Source organism: Chrysemys picta, chromosome 20 (genome assembly GCF_011386835.1).
Source record: "Chrysemys picta bellii isolate R12L10 chromosome 20, ASM1138683v2, whole genome shotgun sequence".
NCBI classification, from domain to species: domain Eukaryota; kingdom Metazoa; phylum Chordata; order Testudines; family Emydidae; genus Chrysemys; species Chrysemys picta.
Genome location: NC_088810.1, coordinates 14,321,930 through 14,341,634, shown reverse-complemented (window position 1 = coordinate 14,341,634; position 19,705 = coordinate 14,321,930). Strand labels below are relative to the sequence as shown.

The 19,705-nt window shown below is 51.3% G+C and overlaps 2 protein-coding genes across 8 annotated transcripts in view; both read left to right on the top strand.

The window, feature by feature from the left end:
- LOC101934233 (NACHT, LRR and PYD domains-containing protein 3-like) overlaps positions 1–7,450 on the top strand; it is a 43,619-nt gene extending 36,169 nt beyond the window's left edge. For 4 of the 6 annotated variants that reach the window (XM_065573855.1, XM_008170373.4, XM_065573857.1 and 1 more), the window contains one exon: positions 1–1,936. This exon is cut by the window's left edge and continues 7,817 nt beyond it. The gene's annotated coding sequence lies outside the window, so the exon portion shown is untranslated. Of the gene's footprint in view, positions 1,937–6,593 lie in introns of those variants that run through there. The other 2 variants (XR_006172831.2, XR_006172830.2) reach the window with 2 other exon arrangements.
- Positions 7,451–11,076: 3,626 nt separating this feature from the next.
- Positions 11,077–18,503, top strand: LOC112059852 (kinesin-like protein KIF21B). 2 transcript variants are annotated; one of them, XM_065573862.1, is made up of 7 exons: positions 11,077–12,192; positions 12,323–12,517; positions 14,874–14,975; positions 15,333–15,498; positions 15,958–16,017; positions 16,968–17,025; positions 17,709–18,503. In XM_065573862.1, exons 1-6 carry the CDS (start codon positions 11,950–11,952, stop codon positions 16,988–16,990), a joined length of 789 nt encoding a protein of 262 aa, XP_065429934.1. In that variant the 5' UTR covers positions 11,077–11,949; the 3' UTR covers positions 16,991–17,025; positions 17,709–18,503. The 2 variants fall into 2 exon arrangements, with proteins under 2 accessions (XP_065429934.1, XP_065429931.1); XM_065573859.1 differs by lacking the exon at positions 17,709–18,503 and having other exon boundaries at positions 15,958–17,265.
- Positions 18,504–19,705: the final 1,202 nt, after the last annotated feature.

Genomic DNA, 19,705 nt, shown 5'->3' with positions numbered 1-19,705 from the left:
CTCCTGCCCCAATAATAAGGAGACTGGGGATTCCACAGCAGCCACAAGTGATCATTTGGGCAAGCAATCCTCTCATGCTGAGCACCTAGGCAGGGTGGGTGTGTCCATGCAAACGAGATCAGTTCCTTAAGTCTTTTTCCACAGCTCACCACTAGATGTCAGGGAAGAGCTCATTCAGGCTCTGCTTACATTTACCAAAGCTGCAGAGTAGATATTAGGAAAATTTTAAGGATAATTAAGTGCTGGCACAGGTACTAAGGGAGGTTGTGGAATCCCCATCATTTTTTAAGAACAAGTTAGACATCTGTCTGATGATCTAGGTATACATGGGATGCCTCAGAATGGAGGCATGGACTAGATTAATGGTTCTCAACCATGGGTACATGTACCCCTGGGGATATGCAGAGGTCTTCCAGGGGGTACATCAACTCATCTAGGTATTTGCCTACTTTTACAACAGGCTACATAAAAAGCACTAGTGAAGTTAATACAAACTAAAATTTCATACAGACGATGACTGTTTATACTGCTCTGTATATTCTAAACTGAAATTTAAGTACAATATTTACATTACAGTTGATTTATTTTATAAATATGGTAAAAATGAGAAAGTCAACCATTTTTCAGTAGTAGTGTGCTGTGACACTTTTGTATTTCTATGTCTGATTTTGTAAGCAAGTAGTTTTAAAGTGGGATGAAACTTGGGGTATGCAAAGAAAGCAGACTTCCGAAAGGGGTACAGTAGTCTGGAAAGGTTGAGAGTCACTTGACTAGATGACCTCTCCGGGTCCCTTCCAGCCCTGCATTTCTGTGATTCTATGTGCTAAGCCTATTTGTACCTGTTTTATTTATTGGACTCTTAAAGAGATAGACATTCCAAGTCTACGTACCAGCTCTATGACTGTATTAAATACACCTTTAGACAGGTACCAAATCCTCTAACACAATGTTTCAACATCAATATAGCCAGAGAGTAAGCAGATTAGCAGTTCAGCATGCATGTCATTATGTATTATGACTTTATTGACTTCATAGAGAAGGCCATGTTGTCCTGTCAGTTCTTTCTTTGTTCTGTACTCCTGAGACACTACTTCCTTCCTGTCTGGCAATCCTGATATGACTGTTCTGAGTATCTGAAGAGCAGTGTCAGTTTGGGAAAAGCTGCAGAATCTGTGTATCTGTTAGACAAGGGAATGCCTGGTTAAACTCCTCTCCCTTGCCTCATCTTGGCGTATGCTGAGAGTCTCATAATCCAGGCTCTGGACAGTCACTTTCTGTAGTGACAGCAACTATGCAGGGATACTGCTCAAACTTGGTTCATGTCAACACAATGGCTAGGCATTCTGTCTCCCTGCAAGCATAATTTTGCACTGTCCTCGAGCCAAATGCTAGAGGCTGACTAACCAGTAATGCTGCTTTCAATCCCCATTTCCTCTCATCATATGTTATGGTTTGATTTTGTATGTAACCATTTGTTTCTAATGCCTCTACTTGCTGTTAATTGAATCTCTGTGTTGAACAGGAGCTGGATGCTCCAGGAAGATGCTTGGCAGGCTCTGGGGATGGAGCGTGCCTTTTGCTAACCTGTAGAGACACAGCAGGGCCTGTGTATCGCTAACCCGTAGAGACACAGCAGGGCCTGTGTATCGCTAACCCGTAGAGACACAGCAGGGCAGTGCTTGTGTTGCCCATGGCCGGTGGAGGTGGGGAGCTGACCATGGGAGGCACAGACCAGGATACCCCAGGAAACATCACTAACTTTTGGGACTGTTTGAAATGAAAATGGAACTGATATGGGACTCGATTAATAAAGAATTGAAGGAGGGTAATCGAATCAATGCCAATCAATATGGCTTTCTGGAAAACAGATCTTGTCAAGTTGATATCTTTTGTTGCTGAGGTTACAAGATTGGCTAATAAAGGTAACTTGATGCAATAGAGTTCTGTAAGGCATTTGACTTGGTACCACATGACATTTTGATTAAGAAACCCAGAACAATACAAAATCACCATGGCACACATTAAATGGATTATAAATGGGGAATCATCACTGAGATGCGGTGTTTCTAGTGGGTCCCACAGGGCTTGGTTCTTGGCCCTATTCTATTTAACATTTTCATCAATGACCTGGAAGAAAACAGAAATTCATCATGCATAAAGTTTGCAGATGACACAAAGATGGCGGGAGTGGTAAATAAGGAGGAGGACAGGTCACTGATATAACGTGATCTGGGTCACTTGTTATGTTGGGTGCAAGCGAACAGTATGCATTTTAATATGGCCAACTGTAAAGTCATACATCTAGGAACAAAGAATGTAGGCCATACTTATGGGATGGGGACTCTAGTCTGTGAAGCAGTGCCTCTGAAAAAAAACGTAGATGCTGTGGCAGATAATTAGCTCAATACTAGCTCCCAGTGCGATGCTGTAGCCAAAAGGCTAATGCGATCCTTGAATGTATAAACAGGGGAATATCAAGTAGGAATAGGGAGTGCAACCACTGCTGGAATACTGTGTCCAGTTCTGGTGTCCACAGTTCGAGAAGGATGTTGATAAATTCGAGATGGCTCAGAGAAGAGCCACAAGAATGATTAAAGAATTGGAAAACAGGCCTTACAACAAAAGACTTAAGGAGAAAAATCTGTTCACTTTAACAAAAAAGTTTAAGGGGTGACTTGGTCACAGACTGTAAGAACTTACATGGGAAACAAAAATTTGATAATAGAGGGCTATTTAATCTACCAGATAAAGGTGTAACAAGTTTCAGGGGCTGGAAGTTGAAGGTAGATAAATTCAGACAAGACATAAGGCACAGATTTTTAACAGTGAGGGTAATTGGTTAATGGGTTACCTAGGGAGGTGGTGGAATCTCCTTCCTTAGAGGTTTTTAAGGTCAGGCTTGACAAAGCCCTGGCTGGGATGATTGGTTGGACTAGATGACCTCCTGAGGTCCCTTCCAATCCTGATATTCTATGATTCAATGAATTAACCCTTGGAACAACTTACCAAGGGTTGTGGATTCTCCACCACTGGCCATTTTAAAATGAAGATTGGATGTTTTTCTAAAAAATCTGCTCTAGTCACCACATTGGGTGCTGAGTACGTTTGAAAACCTGATTCTTCTTTAGGAGCCTCCATGAGACCTGAGTGCTTTTGAAAAGCTGGCTCGAATTATGGGTGCACAGCCCTGGCTCCGCCCCCCCACTCTGACAGCCCAAGCCATTGTCACGGAAGTCCGGGAAAGTCATGGAATCTGTGGCTTCTGTGACCTGCCTGACTAAATCATATCCGTACCCATCAGCCTCCAGGACATTTCTGTTCCATCTCAAGTGTAAAGAACTCAGACCAGCTGACTGGATGGTGCATTGCCAGACAGAATCCAGCAGAAGGGAGAGGTGACTAAGGGCTGGTTTACACACAAACCTATGCTGAAATAACTAAGTCAGTTTCAATTCACAACTTTTGTTATTGCCCTCAGCATGCTTAGAATACTAGATCTCTGCATTCAGATAACCACCATAATCAATCCTCATGCTTCAGCCAATTGCCTGCAGGGATCAGGAAGGAATATCTTCCCTGATACACAATTGGCTAGATGTATTCTGATTTTGTTGTTGTTTTTTTCCCTGCTTTTCTCTGAAGCATCAGAGATTGGCCACAGCTGGGGATGGGACAGAGGACATGGTGGACCAGTGCTCTGGGGTGAATCCTCTTAGATACCTGGGTGGTGTATCTTGCCCATATGCTCTGAGTCAGGAAGGAATCTACACCCAGGTAAGATTGGAATGCTTCAACTACAGCATGGGTGTGGCTTGCCTGCTAGGATCACCTGGGCACATCTCAATGAATCAATTCCCTGCCATAGCAGGGGCATTGGGCATAGGTGGCACCTCTGTCTCGCCTGTCCTCTGCCTGTGGCACACAACAATTTAGTCTCCTGAGGACTGAAATACTTCAGTCTAACTAAAGTTGTTGGGCTCAGTGTAGGGGCATTAGAGGTATATTTGGTTGAAATTCAACAGCCGGGGATATACAGACGGTCAGACTAGATAACGAACGGTCCCTTTTGGCCTTAAAGTGCAGGAAACCATGACACATTGAGACTTCTGACCTAAGTTCTGGAGAGTCCAGCACACATGGAACAGCCTCACGGCTGACGATGGCAGGATTGTCTCAGGTCCTGTATTGCGAACTATTTCTCAAAAGTGATGAAACACAGATCGATGTTGCCTGTGCATAACTGACAGTGCTGGATTTGGCCTATGAGGCGTGACACATGGTGCAGAGCCTAGAGGTTCAAATATTTTTCAAAAAGTTTGAAAAAAAGCTAGTCACACTAATGAAACTGTTCAAAAGGTTATGTTGGAATGCATATTATTTTCTTTGTATCAATGATTTTTTTCAAACGAGCAATGAAAAATGGAAGTTCTATTAAAAGTTTACATGCTATGGTTTTTGCCACTTGAGATTTGTACACAATATTAAGGTTTCAAACTCCTGTGAAACTGAATTCTTGAATGCAATCTTAACTAAAATGTGGCAACCAGCTTCCGTATAATTATTACACTACATACAAAAGAGCTACATTAGAACAATGTTAATGAAGTTGCAAAGTCAAACTCTTGAAAAAAATGCCAGATTTGGAGATGTCCATGCATTTTTTAAATTTGCCCCCGATGCATCCATCCTGTGCACTGAATGAGACTGGGGTCTTGTGAAAAAATAGCATGTGATCATGTAATTGAGGATTGTTTTATAATCCACACCTACACAGAGGCAGAAGTTGGGCAGGCAACAGTAAAACTGGCATGTCTTAACTTCTGAGTATTTTTGACTTTGCAAACTAACAAACGTTCTATTCAATGTTGTTTTTAATATGTAATTTCCTAGGTTTTTTTTTAAAGGAGAAAAACTAAAATAAAATTATATGCAACTACAACAACCCCATCATCATCAGGGTTTGACATTGAACCGTCTACTACCACTTGTATTATCTGGCAGCACAGCGTGCATGGACCATTTGGTCCAGATGCTGGGTTGTGAGGAGGGCTGTCCAGCCCCTCCCCCCCCTTGTCTCTATTCCATCCCAGAAGTTGGGGAAGTTCTTGGTCCATGTGGTGCCCCCTGAGGGGATGTGGACCATGGTCTGGGTCCAGGGGTGGGGCAAAACCAAGCAGCCCATAAGCATTTTCAATCCCCAAATAACCCAATTGCTCACAAAACAGCAGCTTCTTGCATGCCCTTTGCCTGCAAATGAGCTACCAGGTCACTTAGGGCCTGATTTCCAGAGCACCCAGTGCTCCCTTCCCTCCCAAAGGAGTGGCAAATGCTCAGCACCTCTGGGCACTTGCTCAGCCCCTTCATTCCTTCTCTTCTCCTGTGGGTGGCAGTGATGAGATTAACCCTTCTAGTCTGTAACGCTCACACAATGACCAGAAAATTCCCCCTCAGAATAGCCTGGGTGGAAAATCCCTGAGCCAGAAGATCCTCAGGATGAACATTTGATGGCTGGTCCTGTACCTCTTTGCAGGCTACTCTGCATGGCTGCATAGGGCGGTGGCTGTCCATGTATGCACCAGGCAGGCCAGGCAGGCTCATCTCCATAGCCTGGTGCCCAGGGAAGGGAGAGGCTGGTGTCCTTGGTGCTCCCAGGGCAGCGCAGGGCTCCCCATGCCTCTCAGCACAACTCGGCACCCCCAGCTCCACTCTGAGTCGGGGAAGCATGGGAGGAGGTGGGAGACAGGGTCTGTGGGCATTGCCCTAGAGGAAGAGGACTCTGCCTGGCTGCCCTGCCTCCGGCCCAGCTTCACATGGGGGAGCAGCCCCGGCTGCAGCAGGAGGGGAAGATGGTATCCAGGCTGGGAGGCAGCACTGGGGCCTTGGTAGGGCCTGGGCTGTGAGTTGCAGGGAGGCAGGGGAGGCAGCTGGGCTTGGCAGGAAGCAGCCAAATTGTCAGTTGGGCATTGGAGAAGCAGGGATTTCCCTCAGAGAGCTGGCAGCAGAGAGCCACCCCTGGGGGCAGAACGGAGTTGGTGGGACCTCCAGCGAGAGGGGTGTGGCCCTGAGCCAGGGGCTGACGGGCATGGTTCTTAGCACAGTGAAGCACAGCTGATCCAGCCAGGCCAGCTGCACATTTCTAGGAAGAGCCAGGGCAGCCCACAGTGGACCCTCTGCTCCCCGCTTCCTTCCCTCTCTCCAAGGAGAGGTCCTCCCAACTCCCTCTGCCTTCCTGGAAAAGCAGCCGCAGCTCTGCTCCCCACTCCAGGGTGACCAGATCTGTGGTCTGGGTGGGGGAAGGTGTTATCTCAAAGGGGAGCCAAGATAACTCTGTATGTATAATGGTGTAGGCATCAGGATATAAAACAAGCCCCTTTTACTCAGAAGAGCAGAAGCAGGTAAGTGTATTGAGGGATAAATGACAAATAAGGGAAGGGGTAAACATGAACAACAATAACTATAGAAAACACAAACCAGTAATACAGCAGCTTTACCAAGGGGCATAAAGCTCAGGCCCAAATACGTAAACCACCCTGGCAATTAAACGTATAAAACCCCAACTAAGAGAACCCTGATTGTACCTCACTATATTCCAGCGTGTCTGTGGTGGCTGTGAAGTCCAGGACCTACATTCTTTGGGTAATTGGAACCAGCGGAGGAGGAACACTGGGGAGTCCCTCGATGTCGATCGGGGATGGAAGAAATGGACCGAGAACCCTCTGGTGTTGGCGTCTCCACGAACAGGAGCAGGTAAGGTGGAATACTTCTTCCTTCTCTTCACTTCAGGAAAGGGTGGTATTCTCCGATGATGCACTGATGCCTTGAAGATCTGAACTGCGCACACACAGTCACTAGGATGGACTGCTCCACTTGTCTGTGGTTACAGTTTTTATGCAGTCTGTGGCAGGAAAACATGGTATGGTCCCGGGAAAGGCGGGAAACGGTCGGAGGCAAAATGTTCTTGAGATCACCCAGTGGTGGGAAAAAACAGTTTGATCCAGTCATAACTAAGCCAGGATGACAGGGCACAAAGGGGTCATAAAAAGGAGTTTACAAGATGTCAATACAGACTCCATCTTGGATTGCTGCCATATCCTTACAAATTAATTATTAGGAAACATCACACATCTTAATAAACCATTAACAAGACAACAAGATCACACCCAACAAAGGAGCCGGAGCAGGCAGAGTTTCACATCTCATGATATTTGGTGATTGAGCTTCTGACTGTCTCCTGCAGCTTGGTTGTGGATTTTTGCCCTAATTCAAAATGGCCACACTCTCCCATTACTTTCAATGACACTGAAACCACAGGCTCCCCTAGGTGTTAGGTGGTCTAGGTTTTGCCTGGGCAATGAGGTTGCCCTTAGTGAAGATGGCCATTGCTACCCATTGATTCAAAGGGAGTGAAGCCAGGCCTCCTTCAGGGAAGATGGTTGCACCCTGGCTCTGTGGCTAGGGAACTGGAGATGAAACTTGAGGGGAAGTAGGGAATGGGGAGGGGGTGAGGAGAAAAGAGATTGAGGAGAGAGACGGTAGAGGAAGGGGTAGGGCTGCCACCTCTACGGTACACAAATCCAACACAGCCGGGATGTCCCATCACACCAGACAGCTGGCTCTGTGTACTGAGTGCCCAGCCAGATTTCTGAGGACAGCTACCGCCACAAAGGGGCAATCCTGGGAAAACTGAGACAAATGGCAACCTAGGGAGGAGACTACTGGGAACAGGAGGGAATCTGTCAGGTCCTGGGCATGTGGAAACAAGGGGGTGCAGAGAAATAAAGGTAGGGAGAGAGAGAGAGAGAATGTAACAGATAGGAGACAGTGAAGGGAAACAAAAAGGAGTCCGGTGGCACCTTAAAGACGAACAGATTTATTTGGGCATAAGCTTTCATGGGTAAAAAACCTCACTTCTTCAGATGCATGGAGTGAAAGTTACAGATGCAGGCATTATATAATGACACATGAAGAGAAGGGAGTTACCTCACAAGTGGAGAACCAGTGTTGACAGGGCCAATTCGATCAGGGTAGATGTAGTCCACTCCCAATAATAGATGAGGAGGTATCAATTCCAGGAGGGAGGTTTAGGTTGGATATTAGGAAAAACTTTTTCACTAGGAGGGTGGTGAAGCACTGGAATGGGTTACCTAGGGAGGTGGTGAAATCTCCTTCCTTAGAGGTTTTTAAGGTCAGGCTTGACAATGCCCTGGCTGGGATAATTTAGTTGGGGATTGGTCCTGCTTTGAGCAGGGGGTTGGACTAGATGACCTCCTGAGGTCCCGTCCAACCCTGATATTCTATGATTCTAAAATGCCTCCCCACAGCTCCTCTTGCAGGGCAGACATACATACACACAGAGGTTGTTCTTTCTCCCATTCTAAACATCCCCTATGTCTTTGCAAACCTGTGGGTCAATTTCTCTACCTCGATTGGGAAGGAGCTGTGATGGGGAGGTGCGTGAAGGCACTGGGAATGGGATGGGGAGACTTCCAGCCCTTCATCCACCCTAGCTGAAAGAAATTGAACAGGAGGTTGGGGACCTGTCTGACAAGAGTGGGAGCTCTTGAGCCAGCCCTGGTGGACAGATATCACCTTCTAAATATCACTTATTTCAATTCCTCCTCAATACCCATTTCTTCTACAAGGCCAAGAATTTGGTCACTAGTAGGCTAGCACTGCTCATTACTATAGATTGTTAGCTTCCAGTGGCAGGAACTGGTTCTCTGTGGTTTGTAAGGCACTGTCAGTACTTACCAAGTAATAATTAATGATGAATCCTGTAATGAAACACAAGTGTCTGTGGTGGAGCCGTTCTCCCACACCAGCCACAAAGGGTGACTCAGAAATGAATCTCCGACAGAAATCCGATAGTTCTGAATGTAGAGACTGTTTGTGGAAGACAGATAGTCCCTGTCTCTGTGGCCAAGGTCCTTTAGCAATATGGTGGTGCGACAGACTAATAGCTGAGTTATGTCCATGGGGGATAGCAGTTACCAGAGAGTAAACCTGGCTTAGAACAATGTTTCTCCAATGATGGAAAAACCTTGAAACAGAAGTTCTGAAGATTCATTTGAAAGACCACTGTAATCAGTGTAACTGTGCTTAACCCTGCTGTGAAAGCTGAGCGGGACACAAAGAAGAAGCAAGTGAATATGTTGACTGCAAAGGGTTCTCTACCCTCGCTCTGCAGGCTTTGGCCAACCACAGAGGCATGTTCACGAACACCACTGGGATGTCCAGGAAAGGTGCATAATGCCTGGGTGCTGAGGAGACTGGGTGTTTACCAGCTGAGACAAGCAGGGACCTTATTCCCTCCTAATGACACTGTTCTCAAAGGGTGTCAATTAGGTTGTGATAATTGGGCCTACACATTTACCCTAACTGTGAACCGAAAAATCAATGAACCAAAATGGATGTGTTGGAAAGTAGGCCTAACTGGTAGACAAAATAATGAGAGGCTGGACTATTCCACCCATCACTCCCTTTGGAGTTCAAAAGCTCTGTCTTTAAGGAGAAAAATTGGCTACTGAAGTGAGATTCACCACCATGGCTGCTGCCACGACTATCTCCTGGGACCCTGAACCTTCTTCATCAAAATCCTGAGAGATGTCCTCACCAGAGACAGGGAGCCAGATGACATCATCACCTCCACTGGCTCTGGCTAAATCCCGAACACAGCCTGGGATGTGAAACTTTGTCTGTCCCCTCCCCACCATGTCTCCTTTTTCTTTCCTATCTGATTTCTTTTCTTTCCTCTTTCTCCTCCATTTTTTCCTTCTATATAATAAGAGTCTGGCTTAGCTGGCAAGACTGCAACTTTTGTGAGCATGTGACCAGGAAGATGCAGCTAAAAGCAATGCTCTAAACAGCACAGTGCTGCTATCCTACATTGTCAGGTCTCAGAGTGGCTGTGTTTTTCCAGCAGTGAGGTTGCAAGTGATGATCAGCATCAGAGAGAGAAGCTGCATTTTCTATCTTTGCTGTTCTTGTCTCTTCCCTTTTGTGTGTGTTTTGTTTTGTCTTCTTAGGAAATGGGATTGGACATTAACAATACCCCGCAGCCTATTTCAACTATCTTCTCTTTCCCCGAAAAGGAGTTATTACCATCCCTGATACCATTTAAAAGACTCAAAGAAGGATTTTTTTCCTTCTTAAAACTCTCTAGCTAATGAGAAAGGGAATAAGGGACATGAGAATGAAAAGCCTTACTTAATACTTTACATTTCAAATGCTTGAATAGTTTTTCCTTCTTTTTCTGGGTCTTTAATAAAAGGTTTAAATGATTTTTAATCGTGTGTTTGTCTGGTCCCAAGCAGGCTGAGGTCTTTGCATACCAAACTCTAAGCCTTGTTTCAAACTGTCTAATACTGGACAGTGACTAGGTTATATTTGCACCATTGACCCTTTGGGCTCCTATACTCTACCTGAATTAATACAGTGATGCCTGCTACTATTTTAGGTGACCCCATCTATCCATCCTTCCATGGCTCACAAAACCATATGCTGCCTCAGAAGGCCTGGCAAAAGCAGGTTCAATTACATGCTTAGCAGTCACAGGATGGTGGTGGTGTGCGCATTTGCCAGGCTCAAGGCAAGTTGGTGCTGCCTACAGAACTGTTTGCATGCCAGTGTGGCAAATACCATCCGTATGATTGTGTCCTGATGTGGCCTGCACAGCGTCTGTGAGGCTAAAGGCGAATGTTTTTGCATGCAGCTGTCTCAATACACTGCAGATTTGGAATCCCAGTTCAGGACACAAGGAAGTGCCCCTGTCATCACTGGGACAAGGGGAATAAGGGATGTCTAGTGTGCTGACGTCTTTGCAATGCAGGGTGATGTGGATGAGGAGATGTGTGGCTATAATGAAGGTCTGTAATTCTGCCATGGTTTAAACTGTTTTAATCAATTTTTACTACTGTTAGTTTGTCATGGGTGTTATGTGATTATTAAACTGTGTAAATGTCTAAAAAGAGTAAACAGGACCATGTGGGTACTTATAGGCCTGGGCAAGATAAGGGTGCAGCCGATATAGGACTCGATTAATAAAGAATTAAAGGAGGTCAATATAATTAATGTCAATCAACATGGGTCTATGCAAAATAGATCTTGCAAACTAACTTGATATCTTTTTTGATATTACAAGTTTGGCTGATAAAAGTAATAGTATTGAAGTAATATACTTAGATTTCTGTACAACATTTGACTTGGTATCATCCCTCCCTCCTTCCTGGAGCTGGGTCCTGGCAGCTGACTTGGTCAGGTGACTCGTCCAGGCTGCCTCCTGCCCCAGCACCCGTACAGCTCGCGGGACGGTGCGGTGCTTCGATCCCAGTCCCTTCTGATGCATTCTGGGAAACTGTTATCCAAGGGTACCGGACCTTCACCCATCCCAGATAGGCTCAGCTCTCTTGAAAGGTGCTCAGCTGCTCCCAGGCTCACTTTGCCACTTGAGAAGCGTTGGAGTCGCTCTGCCACTGGGGTGGCTGGGGGGCGATGCCCCCGTGGGTGTTCCCAGGAGGCCCAGCCCTCAGGCACTGCTCTCACCCAGGTCTCTGCTCTGCGCCGCCTGGCCAAGCCCATGTCGGACCGGGTCTCTGGGAGGCTGAGTCAGAAGCCAGCCATGCTGGACTCGGGTGCGGCGGTGTCCGCCAGCACCACCTCCTCGGAACCGGAGTCCGGCTCTCACTCGGTCTCCAGCATCGTGCGCCAGTGGAACCAGAAAATCGACCACTTCCTGAGAGACCCTTCGCCCTCCGGGTCAGACCAGTGCTTCCAAATCCGTGTCCCCCGCGGCCTCGTTCCCTGCTTGGCCCTCAGGCCCCGGGCTCCTGGGTGTTAGATGGGAGCGGAGTTCTGTGGGAACACTGGAAACGATCGCTCTATCATCGTGGGCGACTCTGCCATGTGGTTTGACACGTGAGACTCCCCACATTGGCTGGAGGCAGACCCCTGATGTGTAAATGCCCCTCTGTCCTGAGCACTAGTGGGCATGATGGCCGAGCGCCCGCCTGGTGGAAGCCCCCTGACCATGTCCCATCCCACTGCAGGAAGAAGTTCCCAAAGAAGGGGATGAGCCAGACCTTCAGCAAGGCGGCCCGGCTCAAGTGGCAGTCGCTGGAGCGGCGCATCTTTGACGTTGTCATGCAGAAGATGACCATCGTCAACCTGGAGGCGGACATGGAGCGGCTGAGCAAGGTGAGGTGTGGGGGGCAGTGCCCTGGTGGGGATTGGGTGGTCTGAGCATGACCGAGGGCCAGGAGTGCTGGGAGGCTGCTGGCCCCTGGACAGCGCCGGCTGAGGCATTTCCTTCCCACCCGCCCCCCAGAAACGCGAGGAGCTGGCGCTGCTGCAGGAGGCTCTGCAGGGGAAGAGGGGAAAGCTGCAGGCGGAGAGCCCGGAGGAGCAGAAGGGCCTGCAGGAGCTGAACGAGGAGATCGAGGTGCTGACAGCCAACATGGACTACATCAACGACAGTATCGCCGACTGCCAGGCCACCATCATGCAGCTGGAGGAGACCAAGGTGCTGGGGGAGGGGGCCTGCGGGCGGGGGCGAGGTGCAGGGGGTCTGTATATGGGGAGTTGGTCTCACGGGAGGGGGAGCGGGGGAGATCACCCCAGGGCATTGTGTGCTGTAAGGGAAAGGGGGTGCTCTGGGGGCTGGTTGATAGTTGGGGTGGGGACTGGGCGTGAGCAGGAGGCTGGCTGGCTGGACTCTTCCTCTAGGCAGTTTAAACATAAGAGGTGCAGGAGGCAGGTTTGCAGGGTCCTCTTGCTTTCTAAGCTCCAACTTCTGGGCTGAAACGTTCTGTCGTGGGTCACACAGGGAGTCAGGGCCGAGCTGGCTCCCTGCTCTTAGCCCCCAGAGCTCGCCCCCTCCCTACAGAAACGTCACAGAGCAGCTGTTGCAGTCTGGCTGCTTTCTCTGCTTGTTTGCTGATGACGGCTGTATAAGGCCCAGTTTAGCAGGTGCCTGAGCACTCACGGGGCTGGTGTGATAGGCTGCCGTAGGCCCGTGGGCGCCAGGCTAACAGACATGGCTGCGGCTTGGCTTGGACCAGCAGAGGCCAAGAATCAGCCCTCTTCCGCTGCACGGTCTGCAAGGTCGAGGCCAGGATTTAGGAAGCCCCTTATATGTTGGTCCACCAGGGTCTCCATCGGTGCTGGATGGTTTATTTGTGGAAGGGACGGCTGCGGAGAGCATGATGTCCACCACCAGCTGCTAGGCCCAACAGCCCTGATGGGAGTTCTGCACATGCTGGAGTCAGTGGAAGCCCTGTCCGTACCATGGGACAAATGTACCCATGGTGTATCCAGTGCTGCGGGCAAGGCGTGGTCTAGCCATGCTCAATCCTGTCTGTGTGCACAGAAAAACCCATGTCAGCACCAGGCTCCAGCCTGGGTCGCCGCCCGGCTCCAAACATGCTTAGAACATGGGCTTTCTCCATTCCCTGCATATACGGCAACACAACCTCCTGTGAGAAACTGCCTCGACCCAGCCCAGTTCCACAGTGGCGTTCCTGTAGCCTAGACCGAAGCCAAGCACGGGGGGCAGCCCGGTATTCAGAGCCAACTCCAGGTGTAGCCATGAGAGAGGGTTGAAGATGCCGTTCGCTTTTGTAGGAAATCTCAAACCCTTTTAGTTTTTCTTTTGAAATTTCCCAGGGGGAAGAAAAAATCAGTTTCTCCCCCCCCCCCCCCCCCCCCCCGCCGCTGCCCCACCCCCTGAGAAACTGGAATTTTTGTGGTTTTTGAAAATCAGTTTTGATGGTTTAAGGCAAAAAAATTGGGGGTCTTGGGAAAGAGTTTCCCTTTTCTGAAACCGCGAACTTGTGCTGAAAGCTGTTGTCAAACATTGAGTCTCTTTTCTGATGTCAAATTTTTGTAAAGGGAGGGTGGGATTTTGACCAAAAAGGAAATTTTTGTTTAATCAAATATTTCCACAGAGAAACAATAGCCTAATAATGAGCCTTTCTCCCTGGCACCTGTCGGGTGTCTGTGCTGCAAGGAAAACCCCACAGCACAAGTCTCAGAGCCTGGATCCATTGCCTTGGCTCGCAGGGCTACGGGGCTAAAACGAAGAGTGTAGACATTCACACAAGGGCTGGAGCCTGGGCTCTGGAGGGTCTTGGAGCCCATGAGCGGGAATGTCTACACTGCTACTTTTAGCCCCATAGTGCAAGCCCGAATCCTTTGGCCAGAGGCTCGCTGCTGTGGGTTTTTCTTTGCTGTGTGGACGCACCGTTAATGACATGGGGGGTCTGACCCAGGTTCAGCACAGTGTAGCTCTCTGCTCCCCTCCTAGCAGCTGGAGGTCGTAAACAGGTTTTTAGTTTATGTCTATGCTTAATCTGCTACAGCTGCAAGGCTTTAGGTGTAGACGCTCCCCGTTGGAGTAGGTAATCCACCTCCCAAGGAGGTGGCTGTTTAGTTCGGTCGGCAGAGCTACACTCTCCGGGATGGGGGTGGGGAGGATTTTCACACCCTGGAGAGACATAGCTATGCTGGTATAAGTTCCCAGTGTAAACCTGCCCTTGGTCTGCTCTGGTCACCTGGCTAGCGAGCAGCTCCTGCCGTCCAGGCGGTAGAAGCTCCTCTTCTTTAAATCCGCAGGTGTGTGGTTCAGTCCCCATAGATGGCCCAATCAGGGGCCTGGTTCCAGGCACACATCCAGTGCGAGTGCTCATGCACAGTATTGGCATGCAAGTCGTCTTCCCCGCCGGCTGCTCGCAGAGCACCTGCGTCCCTGCCGGCGTCAGCCAGTCAAGGAAACCCCCCGGTTCCGTGGCGCTGGTGTCTCTGCTGGCCCTCTGCTTTCTGCCCTTCACCTCTCAGCCCCGTTCTAATTCCCCTCCCTCGGGGTCTCTCTTGCACCGTAGGAGGAGCTGGACTCCACCGACACCTCCGTGGTGATCAGCTCCTGCTCCTTGGCCGAGGCGCGCCTCCTGCTGGACAACTTCCTCAAGGCATCCATCGATAAGGTCAGGCAAAGGGCCTTCAAGTGGGGGTGCAGCTCCTGGGGGGTGGGTCGCAGAACATGGGATCCCAGGAGGCCCCTTGTTGGGGTGGGATCACAATTGCTGCAGGTCAGGTTTGGAGCCAGGGCTATTTGGCTGCGCCTGGGGCATCCTTTGTGCGTGGGTGAGAGGCTGGCCTGGCCTGTGTGCTGCTGGACCCAGGGAGGGGAATGGGTTACAAGCAGCAGCTGAGTGAGGCTGGTGTGGAACATGCATCTGTGCCCAGGGACAGGGATTGAAGCCAGGAGCTGATTCCCCATCCCACCCACTGGCCCGTCCTGTGTGCTGGACGGAAGGTAACCTCCTGCTCCCGCCAAACAGGGGCTGCAGGTGGCTCAGAAAGAAGCCCAGATTCGCCTGCTGGAAGGGCGCCTGAGACAAACGGATGTGACCAGCTCCTCCCAGAACCATGTGATCCTGGATGCCCTGCGGGAGAAAGCGGAGTCCCACCCCGAGCTGCATGCGCTCATCCACAATGTGCAGCAAGGTGGGTGCTGGGCTTTTCCCTCCTGGGGACCCCCGTGAGTACTGGGCATTGGCTGGCAAAGCAGCCAGCAGCGCTGTTGGGGGCCTGGGGCTGGCAGCAGCTGGGAAGGCTTGGGGTGTTTCCCTGCCCCTACAGATGGCACGTCTGCCCATTGGGACAGATGGAGCCCCCCCAGGGCTCTTGGCATTGCTCTGACTCTGTGGGCAGGAGTGATAGGCCCGCTTCATCCAGACGTATCAGCCCACATGGTCACAGCCTGTCCAGCCGTGAGGATGCACTGATGGCGCTTTGGTGGCAAAGAGTTAATGATAGCAGTGGTCTGGGGGGGTCCCAAGGACCTAAAGGGCCACACGCTGATTGGCGACCGCCTGCTGGATGGCTCTGATCGGACCAGCCCAGTGCGGTGCCCTTCCACCCTCTGTCGTGTTGACGCACCCTTGTTGGCTGTTCCTTGTGCAGAGAACGGCTACGCCAGCACGGACGAGGAGATCTCGGAGTTCAGCTGGCCTCGGAGGGGAGGTAAGCGCACCAGGGAGCGTGCAGTGTCCCAGCCTCGTGCGCCCCTGAGCGGCGGGATCTATGGAGGGAGGGGGGCGCATCTCTGTGGCACTCATTGGCAAGGTAGACCCGTTAGAGCTTGGTAGCTAAATTCTCCAGGTTCTGTCTGCACCGAGCATGCTCCAGCCCCTCAGAGCTCCTACGTGTGACCCAACGGTGCACAGGCTACCCACACGCGATGACTGGCCGTGCTCAAACCCAGGCGTGCAGGGGCTGTACAGAACTGTCCCAGTAATCGTTCCTCTTGAGGGCCAGGGGCAAGACGGAGCTGGGAGGGAAGAGGGCCCCGGAAGGGACCGGGGGATGGGCTGTACCTCGGGGAATGGGAGGAGGAACCGTAGCAGGGTGTCACAGAGAGTGGGGAGACACCAGGCCCTGCACCCCCGGCTTCCTGCGATCCACCATGACTCTCAGCCAGTCAGTAAAGCAGGTTTATTTAGACGACAGGAATACAGTCCAAGACAGGTCTTGCAGGCGCAGACAATAGGACCCCCTCAGTTAGGTCCATCTTGGGGTCCCCGGGCACCCTAGCCTCCCTGGGACGTCAGAGCCCCGTCTGCCTCCCAGCTATGTCACTAGCCAGCTCCCGAAACTCTGCCTTCAGCGACCCCTTCCACAGCCTTTGTTCAGTTTCCCGGGCAAAGGTGTCGCCTGGCCTCTAACCCCTTCCTGGGTTCTCATGTTACATGCTCAGGTATTCTCTGTCGGTCAGTCTCCCATCCCCCAGTGCAGACTATCCTAGCCACACTCCCCTGTCAGCATTCAAAACCCACAGTAAGAACAGTCCCAGTTCGTCACACAGGGCTGGTGATAGGGTGTTATGGGGTGGAGGTGATGGGCAGTGGTTTCTTCCTTTAGCTTTAAGTTAAGCCTTAAAGGGGATCGGCCATTTAACTCTTTGTTTCCTACAGCTTCTCCCAGTTTTTCACCATGAAGGGCTCGGCCAGCCAGGACGACTTCAAGTTCAAGGTCAGTTCACAGCCACAGACAGGGCCATTTAACGTCCAGATGTGGGGTCTTTGGTCCATTGTACCCCCTCTCCCTTTGTGCTCACGGCTGGGCGGTGGCCCTTGGCGGGAGTCTTCTCCATGGGCGGAATGTCTTGGGTCTGGAACTGAAATAGCCCGGGGTCTGGTCTCCTGGTGACGGCCGTGCCTGGCGTGTTACTTTGGCCCTATAAATGGCTCCTTGAGTCGTAGAGCCCACTTTAAACCCCTAAATGCCACATCATTGAGCTGTACTGGCTTCCCTGAATCCAGGCAAGGTGCCCTGGTGCTGTCTAGCCCTCCTCTAGGAGCAAATAAAACCCATGTGACACCCTGGTGCTGTGCGCCCTTCCCAGCAGCTAATTGACTGGACCAGTCCCTCCATGTGCCGAATCCTCCTGGGAGAGCTGCTCCGGCACTCTGGGCCATACATGTTTCAGCCTTGCACAGGGAGTACTTCCTGTTGCCCTCATTAATGAGCTCATGAAACGTTAATGCTGGCAACCGGGGCTTCTCTAGATCTGCCACTGCTGGGTGCTTGGCCCCAGAGGCTTCTTGGAACTGAATGGCCAAGGGGCGCCAGCGTCTCAGACTCGCTCCACATGCTACCCTCGGGGCAGTGAACTCCTCGCCTCTCAGCCCTCCCTTCCCTGTGCCACGCCATAGGGGGAACCCAAGCTGTCAGGCCAGATGAAGGCTGTGTCGACCGAGTGCCTGGGACCCACGCTGGACATCTCCACCAAGAACATCACCAAGTTCTTGGTGTCCCTCATGGAGATCAAGGAAGACGGGATCGGCTTTTCCATCTGGGATTCCTACTACAAGGATGAGGTCTCCCGCACCATCAGCCTGCCCACCCGTGGCAGCACCTTGTAAGCCCTGGCAAGCGTGGGCCCCACATGCTTACAGGCCCTTGGGGGAAGAGGTGGGCTGGCCCATCGTATTCTGCCCTTGGAGCCTTGAGTCTGGACTCCTCTCGGTCGACCCAGCCTGTCCCAGCATGCAGTGGTGGGGCCAGCTTGCTCTGCCATCTTGGATTGCCAGTGTCCACAAACTGCCCATCGTGGGGATGGGGCCTGGGGAAGGCGGGCACAAACCGGGTTCTGCTGTCGAACAGAGTTGGGCGTCCAGTCTCCACAGCCCTCTTATCGAAGGCATGGAGCTGCCTTCTCCAGCAGCAGCCTCGGTGATGAAGCCAACAGGACCTGCGCTCACAGCGCAAACCCTTAGCCGGGGCCTGATCCAGCCCGCTGGACCCCTGGCTCGGGAGGTGGATCTGTGCGCTGCCCCAGGGCTCTCGGCTCGCTTGCTCTGGAGTAGGCCTGTTCAGTGCTGAAGGGCCCTGGCCCCAAGGAGGGGCAATTGCTGATCTGGTCTTGTTCTGTTCCAGCCCTAGGCAGTCCCGTGGCTCGGACACCTCGCCTCTGACCCGGAGGAAATCCTATGACTGGGGGCAGCCTGCCAGGTGAGTGGGGAGAGGCTGGAGAGCACATGGGCCTAGCTCCCCATCAGGGACCGACCTGTGCACTCGGCTGTGCCCAGGCACGATGCTGGGTGCTGGATCCAGCTGTGCCATAGAATCATAGAATATCAGGGTTGGAAGGGACCTCAGGAGGTCATTTAGTCCAACCCCCTGCTCAAAGCAGGACCAATCCCCAACTAAATCATCCCAGCCAGGGCTTTGTCAAGCCGGACCTTAAAAACCCCTAAGGAAGGAGATTCCACCACCTCCCTAGGGAACCCCTTCCAGTGCTTCACCACCCTCCTAGTGAAATCGTTTTTCCTAATATCCAACCTAGACCTCCCTCACTGCAACTTGAGACCATTACTCCTCATTCTGTCATTTGCCAAGCTCCATCCTCTTTGGAACCCCCCTTCAGGTAGTTGAAGGCTGCTATCAAATCCCCCCATACTCTTCTCTTCTGCAGACTAAACAAGCCCAGTTCCCTCAGCCTCTCCTCATAAGTCATGTACCCCAGCTCCCTAATCATTTTTGTTGCCCTCCGTTGCCCTCTCTCCAATATGTCCACATTCTTTCTGTAGCGGGGGGCCCAAAACTGGATGCAATACTCCAGATGTGACTTCACCAGTGCCGAATAGAGGGGAATAATCACTTCACCATGGGCTGGCACTGCAGGCCTCCCTGTGCTGAGTGGAGGTGCGGGGCAGGGGGTAGATCCCCGGACCAGGCTTGTGATCATGGGTCTCTTTCTGAACACCCCGGCTCAGGACTTCGGACGTTGGCTTCACGCCTCCCTCATCCCCTCCCACCAGGCCGCGCAATGACCGCAACGTCTTCTCCCGCCTCACAGCAACCAGAGCCAGGGCTCCGCGCTAGACAAGTAAGAGCCTCGCGGGGCAAGGAGCGGGTAGGGGGGTGAAGCTCCAGGGAGCCCAGCCCCAAGAGCAGTGAATGGCAGACGGTGACTCCCATGGCTGTCCCCAGGTACGTCCCCGCTCTGCCTCGGGCCCGGCAGTCCCAGCTGGAGTCAGCCCCAGGCTCCTGCCGGGCTAGTGAAGCGACCAGGGCGAAGGCAGAGAGCTGCAATACCGGTGCAGTAGAACTTCACATGGGGCAGCATCTCCCTGGGCAGGGGCCCTATGCCAGACCTGTCTATAACCCCATTGATATGGGCGGGGTCTTTGGCCCCACTCTACTGGCT

What these genes read in the sequence shown, in the direction of transcription:
- LOC112059852 (XM_065573859.1), top strand. Translation starts at nt 11,950, where the DNA reads ATGTGTAAATGCCCCTCTGTCCTGAGCACTAGTGGGCATGATGGCCGA. An exon ending in ACATGGAGCGGCTGAGCAAG is followed by an intron (nt 12,193 to 12,322) that starts GTGAGGTGTGGG and finishes CCCGCCCCCCAG; the next exon opens with AAACGCGAGGAGCTGGCGCT. An exon ending in TGCAGCTGGAGGAGACCAAG is followed by an intron (nt 12,518 to 14,873) that starts GTGCTGGGGGAG and finishes CTTGCACCGTAG; the next exon opens with GAGGAGCTGGACTCCACCGA.